The following is an 11,628-nucleotide window of genomic DNA, read 5'->3' as shown; positions in this document are numbered from 1 at the left end:
GTTTGGCCTGCTCCAATATAATCTGTAGCTAATATTTTCCCCTGATTCAGAAGTACTGAGGCCAGAGCTTGCATCCTTGCCAGAACTGAAATCAGCTCATCGTATAGGTCAAGGCTTGAAACTGGAACTGCCTGGTCTGTATGTCTCAAATTTGGACTTCAATAAGTGACTATTCATTTTATTATTTTAACCAATTTCTGGAAATGGATAAAGAATGACAATGAAAGCTAGGCACATTTTGGTAACAATAACTTTAATTGCTAAAAACAAAAAAAATTATAAAAACATTGTTTTGTTGAATGTAACTCATGTTATGGCAATTGTTTACAGTATGAAATCATATCTTATTCAAAACCCTGTCAATGTCGGTGTCCCTAACACATCCTGAAGCAAGATTATGACCGTACATGGAGTCCTGCAACAGAGTCAGCCATTTATAGATTCCGGTTAATAGATGAGAACATACGTAAAGAAAACGAGTGAAAATCTGCCATCCTGCTCATTAATAGAAGGGACTAAATTCGGCACATGAATATGGAAACAGTTCGTTTTTCCTAAGAGATATTTCCCATAAAATGAACCTGGAGAAAATCCCCAGTGTCTCCAGCCACTGAGAGCTTTAACTCAAGGCAAATAAAGTGCTTAAAGACAAAGTTATTTGGTCCATTCCCTCTGCTCTGTGTGTTCTACAGCAGTCAGAGCAGTCAGCAACAGGATCACAGGAATCTCCAGTTAACTGACTAAAGCTGTGGAATTAATTACTATTCAATGAGTTCTGTGAATCACAATCTGCTGTAATTTAGGAAGTATTCTTTTCTTTTTCAATGCTCACCCATTTAGTGAGAACATCAAACATTCTATGCAGGGCACAGCATAAACCAGATGCTGTTCAGTGCTCCAAATACTTGTCCAATAATTTATCCCGTTACCCTAAACTCAACGGAGCATCAAGCTGTTCCTGAAGTGTCCACTTTCATTGGGGTAGAAAGAATAAAGATAATGGAGAACAAAATACCTGAAGGAAACTTTTAAGTACTTTACTGAGTAACACTCTCAGTGGTTCCATGTAAAATACATATTATTGGATCTAAAATGATAAATCCCCCCAGCTCCTCCCACAACTCTCCCTTCCCTGTGTTCCCAACTCAAGGCTTTAGCAGAATGCAGATTTCACCCAGCTCTCAGAGTCAGACAGTTGCTCGCTCCAAAATAAAGTTGATGAAATTTGACTCAAATTTTATTTGAGTGACTCCAGTTATCCTGTTATAAATGACGTCATTCTCACTTCAGAACCACCAGTTAGTCATCTCTGCTCAGCTATGTGGCTCAGGGCCTGTGAACATTAAGAAAGGACTGTATCAGAATAATGTCAGAAAGTACAATGCTAAACATTGCATGTTTAGACCCATACTATGCACAGGATAATCACCACCATAATGTTTGATTGTATTCATCCCACAGCAAATGGGAAAAATTACAGAAAGTTGGAAGAAACATTCATTATACACTTGCAGTCCAACTGGCAAGGTTTCTTAAAGGCACACTACAACCTTTGATATATTCTAGACTTTTCTTTATGAATTTTTGCTTCTTATTTTTTTCCCTCTTGCTTTCCCTCTGTTTACTCCTTTTCTGATGGTGATCAGGTATTATTTTGCAAATTACAGTAGCCTCTAGTAGTAGCTCATTTGCCACTGAAATTCATGTCTCTATTATCCCAATTCCAATTCACTCCTGGCTTTTCTGTGGCATTCCACCCTCTTTAACCTTGAGGTAATCCAAGATGCTACTGCCTTAACTCTGTGTCTTAACTTGACCAAGCCCCATTCACTACCAACTACAGGTATGTGCTCACTGGTCCGCATTAGCTCCCAGTTAAACAAATTATCCTTTACAAATCTGTCCTTGGCCTCAGTCCTCACTCTCTCTGAAAGTTTCCTGTAGTCCTACCACCCTCTGAGATATGTCTCCATTCCTCTCTGTCAGTAGAATTTGAGCAATTTGCAGTGGCTTCAGTTGTCCTTTATCGTGGAAAAGAGCTTTCATTTCAATCTCAATGAAGAACAATCTCATCTTTCCTGTCATATACAAGATCACCAATTGTCTGTTCCTACAGCCATATATTCTCCAGAAACGTCTCCATCACAGGAATGATGTTGAGTTCAGTCTCACCTCGCCTCTTGAGCATTCCTGATTTTATTTACTCCAATACTGATGGCCACACCCTCAGTCACATAGGTCCTACCCTCTCGAACATCTTCCGCACACCTGTCCACCTCTCCATGTCACTTTCCTCCTTTAAGACATTCCTTACCTCTATGAACAAACTTGTGAAGCACATTGGGATGTTTAATTTTATCAAAGGCACTAGATAAATATCAGTTGTTGTTACCTCACCATTCTGGCCTCTTTAGATGTGTGAGGCTAGATGTTGGCTAGTGGTGGGTTATACACTTACATCTCAGACAAGAACGCTTCTGTGGCCACACATTAGCAGGATATGCTCTTCTTGAACAGTGATCAGGAATAGGAATGAAGAATTAATTTTCTTCAGTCCAACCCAGAACTGCTGAAGCCAGTTGTACAATAGATTTCCTGCTGCCTTAGCTAATTCTGCCCCAGACTTTCTAACTCAGATGCCAAAGTAGCCATTGAAATAGGAGAAAGTGAGGACTGCAGATGCTGGAGATCAGAACTGAAAATGTGTTGCTGGAAAAGCGCAGCAGGTCAGGCAGCATCCAAGGAGCAGGAGAATCGACGTTTCGGGCATGAAGAAGGGCTCATGCCCGAAATGTCGATTCTCCTGCTCCTTGGATGCTGCCTGACCTGCTGCGCTTTTCCAGCAACACATTTTTAGCCATTGAAATAGCCAGGAAAATAAAATGTTGCTGAAACTAATGACTACACTTTTGTGTTTTGCTTTTTTCACATGTGATTTCATAGGATTACAATGCATATACAACATAAACACTGGGCTTTCATCCCAACCAGTCTACACTAGTGTTTATGCTCCTTCCAAACCCTTCCCATCTCTCCTCATGTAGATCTACCATTCTCTCTCTTATATAGAGATCGAACTTCCCTGTAAATGCATCTATACTTTTCATCTCAGCCCCTCCCTATGGTCATGATTCTATATTCTTATACAAATAAGCAGTTTCTTCTGAATTTCCTGAGGGATTTCTTGAAATTATATCATTTGGTGGCCTCCAGTTATGTATTTACTCATAAGAGGAAAGGTTCTCCCTTATCCATTTGATCAAAATCTTTCAACAGTCCAAAGACTTTTATTAGATCATCCTTAATCGATTTTCAAGAGAAAAGAGACTTACTGTGTCAATTCTTTCCTGAAAAGTGTCCTCAAGCATTCCTGACATTATCTTTGTAAGTCATCTCTTTATCCAGCCCAGTACCTCTACATCTCATTTTTGAGTTTGACAACTGCAACTGTGTTGTGAAACTTGAAAGGGTTCAGAAAAGACTTACAAGGATGTTGCCAGGGTTGGAGTAATTGAGCTATTGGGGAAGGCTGAACAGGCTGGGGCTTTTTTCCCTGGAGCATCGGAGGCTGAGGGGTGACCTTATAGAGGATTACAAAATTATGAGGGGCATGGATAGGATAAATTGAGAAAGTCTTTTCCCTGGGGCTGGGGAGTCCAGAACTAGAGGGCATAGGGGCAACTTTTTCACACAGAGGATGGTATATGTATGGAATGAGCTGCCAGAGGAAGTGGTAGAGGATGGTACAATTGCAACATTTAAGAGGCATTTGGATAGATATCTGAATAGGAAGGGTTTGGAGGGATATGGGCCTGGTGCTGGCAGGTGGGACTAGATTGAATTGGGATATCTGGTAGGCATGGAAGGGTTCTCTATGACTCTATGATCTATAATTATTTGATCATTCTGCAACTAATGTCCTCTTGTAATTTGTTGCTGTCCTCAGTAGTATTGACCATCCACCTCCTGCCTCCAATTTGAGTTGTCTTTTTTAAGTAGGCGTTGTCGGCTAGCTACGACTTATTATCTATCCCTAATTGCCCTTGGAACGGTTGTGAGCTGCCTTCTCCAAGTGCAGCGGTCCATGTGATGAACATTGATCCACAATGCCATTAGGAAGTGTTAAGGCGGTTCAAACCGTCCCCGTGTTCGTTTTCGGAGGAATGAGACACCAGGTCAGATTCTAAGAAACAGACTGTTTTATTCGAGAGAGAATCGGTTACAGCTAGACATTTGTCCAGCTGGAGAAGGCGTTCTGATCTATTGTTCTCTTTGTCTAGCTTTTAGCCCCTCACATCCCAGTGCTACATCCTTATTTGGTAAGAAGCGGTATTCTCTAATAGTATTGGTTCCAGAAGAGATAAGATTCAGTTACCTCAGTATGAGCTACGTGCAATCTAACACGGTTTCAATGTCCTGTTATCTGTTCACCCTCCCTGTGGCCCCATTATGCCATCAGTGTTTCAGTCTGTTCTTAGTGTAACATAATGGCTTACTGTTGTCTAGTGAAGCTAACAGTTTCCAGACTTGCTAGTACTACCTTACGTGAGCACTACCTAACAATAAAGTTTCTGAACACAACCTACCCTTAATAATGCTTCCTAACAGAAGGGAGATCCAGGATTTGGATGCAAGACATTGAAGAAACAGCGATATATTTCCAAGTCAGAATGGTGCATAACTTGGAAGGGAGCTTGTAGCTGGTGGTGCTCCAGTGTATCTGCGGCCCTTGTCCTTCGAGATGGTAGTGGTTGTGGGTTTGGGAAGTGCTGTTTGAGGAGCCTTGGTGAATTTCTGCAGTGCATCTTGTAGATAGTGCACATTGAGCGTCAGTGGTGGGAAGAGTAAATGTTTGTGCCAATCAAGTGGGCTGACTTGTTCTGGAAGGTGTCAATCTTCTTGAGAGTTGTTAGATCTTAACTCATCCAAATAAGTGAGGAGTATAATGCCACACTCCTGACTTGTGCCTTGTAGATGGTGGGCAGGCTGTGGGGAATTAAGCAGTGAATGGCCCGTCGCAGTAAACCTAGCCTCTGACCTGCTCTTGGAGATACTGAGTTCATATGTCGATCCTATTCAGTTTCTAGTTAATGGTAACCCCAGCATGCTAAGAGTTGGGAGAATCAGTTATGGTGGTTTAGTTGCCTCTTATTGGAGATGATCATTGCCTGGCACTTGTATAATGTGAATGTTCCTTGCTACTTGTCAGCTCAAGCCTGAATATTGTCAGGATCTTGCTGCATTTGGAGAAGGACTGCTTCAGTATCTGAGGTGTTGTGAATGGTACTGAACGTTGTGCAATCATTGACGAACATCCCTACTTCTGAGTTTATGATGGTGGGAAGGTTACTGATGAAGCAGCTGAAGATGGTTAGGCCTAGGGCACTATCCTGAGGACCTCCTGAAGTGATGACCTGGGGCTGAGATTATTGGCCTCCAACAGCCACAACCACTTTCCTATACATCAGGTATGACTCCAACCAGCAGAGAGTTTCCTCCGGTACCCTCTGATTCCAGTTTCACTCGGGTTCCTGTTGCCACATTCAGTTGAACACAGTGAGTAGGTTTTGCTGATGAGATCCTGTCTATTAACATGCCTTCTATCAAATTTTATTTCTCAATGTTCTGTTAGGCTTGAAAGCTTTCACCCGTTGGAGCTACTTTGGAGGTCTTGTCCTCTGGTCCTTTACATATTTCTGGGATCAGCATCAAACAAGATAGTTTCACTTCATCAAACAGTAAGGTACTTACGAGTATCCACCGGAAATTTTCTTAATGATGACAACAATAATTGTTAGGACAATGATCACAGCTACAATGGCACCAACTATTATCCCAATTAGGGTGAGCATTTCTAGGAAGTCCTTGCCTGCAAAGGAGAACAAAGGAACAATATTATTAGATATATTAAACTCGGGGGTCATAGTCTCAAAGCATATCTTAAGAATGAATTAGGCAGGATCCTGAACCACTCCAAGTGTTTCTTCTCTTCACTTGTTCTGCATCTTGCTGCTGGATTATGGACACAATTTTCCCCTCCATGGAGTTGGTGAACAATGTACTGCAATGAGAAAATAATTGACCTTTGTTTTCTCTGGCAGAAACTTGCTCCCTTTTCACAACATCAGCAGCTACATGCTGAGTGACAAGGCCAATGTGACCTTCTCATCTTGTGACCAATTATGTGATCAATTAATAACCACTTCAAATCCTCAACCTGCCAATAGCCAAATGTCCTGCCTTGCTGGCAGGCAAGGTAAGTGGCTGATTTCCAAACTGGCATCTTGCATGCTGGGTATTAGGGGCTTGGTGGTGCATCTCCAGCACTTTCTGATGTCAATCCTAAGTCCATGCTCCTTTGTGATTAATAAACATTTACTGTCTACCTTCCGAAGATATTTTGAAGAATAATATTTACCTATTTTTATTGAATGTACCTGTAACTTTCTGCTCCAATGAATAAAACAGTTCTTGAACTTGTGTTCACTATTTTAACCGTACATTTATATTGCACTGGGGGGAGATTGCAAAGCTGCAACATAACTAGATTTTCATATTCTGTACCTCCTGTAACGCAGTCTAGTATCTTTTAACTTCTTTTAATGGACCACATTGTATTAGGGAGGTCATTACGGAAATGTACCTTCGACATCATTAATGTCAAGTGTGGCATCCTCGGTTGAATTTGACTCTGCTGAAGATGTGATGCTTGATTCATTGCTGTCTTCATCAATGTCAAAAACTTCAGTTTCTGGTATTGAGGTTGCAAACATCATCGAATCATTTTTGTCTTCAGCACCTGCAAGTGTTACCAGTTCAACTTCATCTGAAATGTTATCTGTATCATGAAAAAAAGGGACATCAGTGGTTCGTAAGTGTCCTCCTTTCTCAATGCTTGTCAAATCATCAAATATCTGACTCATTTCCTTCTCTTTCACACCCCATGTACGATCTAACACAAGTGCAAAATACTGGGGATGCTGGAAATCTGAAATAAAAATAGAAAATGTTGGAAATACCCAACAGGCCTGGCAGCATTGTAAATAAAAATAGTGAGTTAACATTCTAGTTCTGATGAAGAGTCATCAACCTAAAACATTAACACTGTTTCTCTCTTCACAGATTCCACCCAGTTGATGCCCTGAAGAAGCCCTGTCTCAAGGTCCAAAGCAAATACTGGATCATGGTTACCTTTCCACTTTTATTAAAACTGCTACATCGCTCCTGAGTCCTCTATTTGCCAATGAATGCATATCTGATTCTAATTTTTTTTCACCATTTTGGGTTTTTAATTGTGATATTTAGGAAAACAAAGCATGCATGTAAAGTGAAGTGAATGGGTTGATGAGCTGCTGAAGATGGAATGTCCAAAATTGAATGCAGTACAAAGATTCCAACATGTCATCGTCCCTTACTTTCCTGTAAAATGTCAGAGTAAGTTACATACACAAATATTGAAAAGCCGTTGAGATATTCCTCCCAGTAGTTAAACAGAATTGGTAATAGCGGCTGCACTGGAAGCTTTCAGTGAGTCTCAATAATTACATCCAGATTCTGTTCCGACTCTCAGTTTGCTAAGAGATGTCCTTTCATATCACCACATGTTGGCAATTTCATGTTCATGGTATACCCAGAATTGAAGTCAAATTCTGTTAGTTGTTTCTGCCAACTGCAAATAATTGGCCCAAATAAGGTCACTATAGATGTCATGGTCTTAAGAAGCCCCTCTTGATACATTTAATTTAGCTGTCAGCTGCGGCTTAGGCTGTTGCACTCTTGTCTCTAAGTTAAACGATTGCTGGTTTGAAACTTGGACACAAAATCCAGGTTGACATTTGAGTACAGAACTGAGGAAGTGTTGAAGGAGCTGTCTATTGAAATTACACTGAGGCTGTATCTACTCTCTCAGGCAAATGTAAATGATCTCTTGGTATTATTCAAAGGAGAGCAGGGGAGTGAATTTGGCCAATATTTATTCTCAACATTGCTAAAATGACAAATCATTTTGTTACTACTTATGAGTGTTGATGTGTGCAAATTTCCCTCCAAAATTCAGCAGTGGCTATATTTACTTCTTTATCACAAAGCTACAAAGCCCTTAGTGATACCGTGAGGTTTTAAAACGTATTACTTAAATGTCAGCTTATTTTTTTCCTTTATGGATACAGACATCTGAACTCCTCAGAAATTGGCTGATCCACTTGCATGGTTACCTGAGAAGGGAAATGCTGTTGTTTCCTACCTAATGTTCAGGGATATTTCAAGGAATTTGGAACTACAATTTCATAGACAATAAATCTGAAGCCAGTAGAGGCACTGGGCTAGCTAAGGGAGATTGTGACAGGGGATAGCCACCAAAGATACAAAGGTATAATTAATATCTTAAATAAAAGCAAAATACTGTTAATGCTGGGAATCTGAAATAAAACAGAATGTGCTGGAGAAACTCAGCATCTATGAAGACAGAAACAGGAGTTAAGGTTTCAAGTCCAATGACTCTTCTTTGGAACAATCAACTTCCACCTGTAGTATCCTTTTAGCAATGTTTAACTTTCAGTTTTAATTTTAGATCTCCAGCATCCACAGTATTTTGCTGTTATTGCCCGCCATGATCTGATTCAATAATGGAATAGGCTCACAGAATTGAACAACTTGCTCTCTAGTTCCTATGCTTTTGACATTTCAAAGAGCTGAATAAAAATAAAACTGTGATTGCTATAACATGCTGTTTATGTTCAATACTGTTAATATAATCAATCTATCAGATGCTTCATAATCTTGACATCTGACTAAACAGTATCATTCAGCCTACTGAAGACAAGAGATTACAGGATGATGTATGATATATTCCAGGAAACCAAGTGTAATGACATGGTATTTACACTTCACCCTTGGGTTTTACTGAATTTACCCAGATATTGGACTGGGCACGCCAAACAGGGCTTGTAGAAGAAACAAAATCTGTCTACTGAAGAACTACTGAACCCATTGGGATATCTAACATAGAAACCTAAAATGTAACAATCTTGCTATGGAATAAAACCAATTTTGAGCTTATGGTCAGAAACAAAGGTGCCTAGAAAAGCCGTTTGCAAGGGCCCACATATAGAGAGTGATTACCTCAGCAAGTTATTGAAAAGTGCAAGTGAAATCGTACTCCTTCAGAGGCAGACACAGAGTAAATTGTCAAAAAAAGAGGGGAAGATACAATGTTTTGTTGTGAAAATGCAAAACATTACAACTGTCAACCTAGTATATTTTAGTGGCACTTTTCCACTTTTACTTTCTGTCACTAATACATATTAGATAATGATCCCCTTGCAACTTGTTAGTCCATTCCTGTAAATGAGAGGTTACTACAGCTTTCCAGTTCCATACTGAGACAACTTTCTTTTATCAGAGGCTGAGAAGATGGCACTCTGACAGTGGACAAATATCACCTCTGGTGACAGAGATGGCAATTATTTCTCACTGCCAAAATGGATGACCCACTCCATACATCCCCAGGAGGCAGTTTTGCATCTATTGGGCTAGGCAGAGCTTGAGGTGCCAAAATGAAATTGAGAATTATGATTTTATAAAGCAATACAATCACAAGTCTGTCTGTGATATCACAGAGTGATTTGCACTGCTCCAGGCACCCGGGGTAACTGCTTCAGAGTATTCTCTTGAAGAAGTTTTTCGATAGAGGTAGGCCATAAATCAATTGAATGCTAACCAGTCAGTGTCAGAGGTGAAAACTGTTGGATTAGAGAAGAAAGGAGAGACAAACCAGAAGTGCAGACATAGAGTTCTGGCTATAAATCTTTTCCTAATCTAATTACAAATCCAGGAACAAAGTGTACTTTTTTGTGAAGAAGAATCAGTGCAGAAAGGGAAGATTAAACAACAGCGTGGAAGTTTAATTTGGGCAGTTGAAAGTGAGATCTGAATCCTGGCTGCAATTAGAATCCTGAACTCGACAGTTAATCCTTTGTTCTAGGTTCTGGCCTTCAGATGTGTACTTTCTGGTCTCTGCATTTCGTTCATCCTGAGGTTGTGGTTGCATTAGCAATAGGTTTAAAATTTTAAAAGAGAACAGAAATTGCTGGAAAGACTCTGGCAGTGTCTGTGGAGAGAAATCAGAGTTAAGGCTTCACGTTCAGTGATCCATCCTCACAACTCCCAGTGACCCTCTGAGGAAGAGTCATTGCACCTGAGACATTAACATTGATTTCTCTCCACAGATGCTGCCAGACCTGCTGAACTTTTCCAGCAATTTCTGTTGTTGTTTCTGATTTCCAGCATCTGCAGTTCTTTCAGTATTTATTATGTTTAAAATTAGTCTTGCTTCAGCACTGTAATAAAACATTCTTTGAAGAGTTGAGAAGTTTCCAACTTATCTGGACATAGAGATGGAGGAGGTTACTAAGGCCAATACTATGAAGAGAGGGAATATCGGGAGAGAAATGCATAATCTCTCCCAAAAAACTGGGGAATGCAAATCCTTCATAATAAATCCTTCCCCTGCCAATTTCCCATCCCTATACCATGCCTGGATGAGCAAAACTGAATGACCAATTCTGGGTTTGAATATTCTCATCCACACCCAATCCACTGTTTGACCAATGTTGACAATTTGAAGTGAACTCTACATCATTCAATGCAGTTGGGAGTTATCACAGAACCTATACCTAAATCTGGCTGCCAACTCCTCTGCATTTCCCACAATGAGATGCAATAACATCAAATTCTCTTGCTGATCCTCAGTTTACAGAATCAAGCTACACTCCATCTGCTAGTGAAAAGGCTCTGCATCAGTGACTACTGGGAGTTGAAACCTGTGCTTCACACCTTCACCTCAGAAAGGATGTTAGTGCCAGAAGAAATATTAGCCATAGCATTGTGAGTCTGAAAAATTATTGTGAATGTGATTTTATTTTGGCAATCCTCTGTTTGATGTCTCAATTATTACAGACCAGAAACTCTCAGATAATCTCTTACTTGATTAGTTGATCAAAAAGAAATGACAATTGACAATACAACTGGCTTCACCACTTCTGGTTTGGGGTAAAATAACAAGCAATGTTCTTTTGATTGCTATCAGCTTCTGAAAGTGCAAATCTGGAGATTTTGTTTGAGAACAGGGATTTGGCTTGGCTGAGGTACCCCCTTATCTAGATAAGAGTGGCGCTGGAAAAGCATAGCAGGTCAGGCAGCATCCAAGGAGCAGACACCTCCTGTGGTCAATAACCAACTAGTATTCATTGACAAGTTTCACAAAATCAATAATGGTATTATGGTGAGTTGGCAGCCATTGCCCTGCAACCCACCAAGGACCCAGTACTTATCAAGAGAGTAAACTTAGCAAAGACAATTGGTGATAGCAAAGTTGACTAGGTAGTTGCCTTGAAAATATCAGACACAAGCCGTAACCTTTTCTTTCCTGCTATTGAAATACACACAAATATACATGGAGTAGTAATCAGAGTAAAAATACATTTGCTGTTTGATTGCCTATAACCCAGAACTAATGTATTACCCTTGCTGACTGAGACCAGCTACTCAGAATGGATCAGAATTCAGAATTTGGGATTTTGCACACCCTACAATTCATTGGTCTATCAACCAAGCAAGGCACTTAACAGA

General features: G+C 40.2%; 1 protein-coding gene across 1 annotated transcript in view; it reads right to left on the bottom strand.

The window, feature by feature from the left end:
- Nucleotides 1-236: 236 nt before the first annotated feature.
- Nucleotides 237-11,628, bottom strand: part of LOC132833798 (podoplanin-like) — a 28,513-nt gene continuing 17,121 nt past the window's right edge. The window contains exons 2-4 of the mRNA XM_060852384.1: nt 6,644-6,838; nt 5,752-5,869; nt 237-1,333 (exon numbers count right to left, since the gene is read on the bottom strand). Of these exons, the coding sequence (XP_060708367.1) occupies nt 1,327-1,333; nt 5,752-5,869; nt 6,644-6,838 (320 nt within the window). The 3' untranslated portion in view covers nt 237-1,326. The remainder of the gene's footprint in view (nt 1,334-5,751; nt 5,870-6,643; nt 6,839-11,628) is intronic.

This window comes from Hemiscyllium ocellatum, chromosome 37, assembly GCF_020745735.1.
Source record: "Hemiscyllium ocellatum isolate sHemOce1 chromosome 37, sHemOce1.pat.X.cur, whole genome shotgun sequence".
NCBI lineage: Eukaryota > Metazoa > Chordata > Chondrichthyes > Orectolobiformes > Hemiscylliidae > Hemiscyllium > Hemiscyllium ocellatum.
This window is presented reverse-complemented; position numbering and strand designations above follow the sequence as displayed.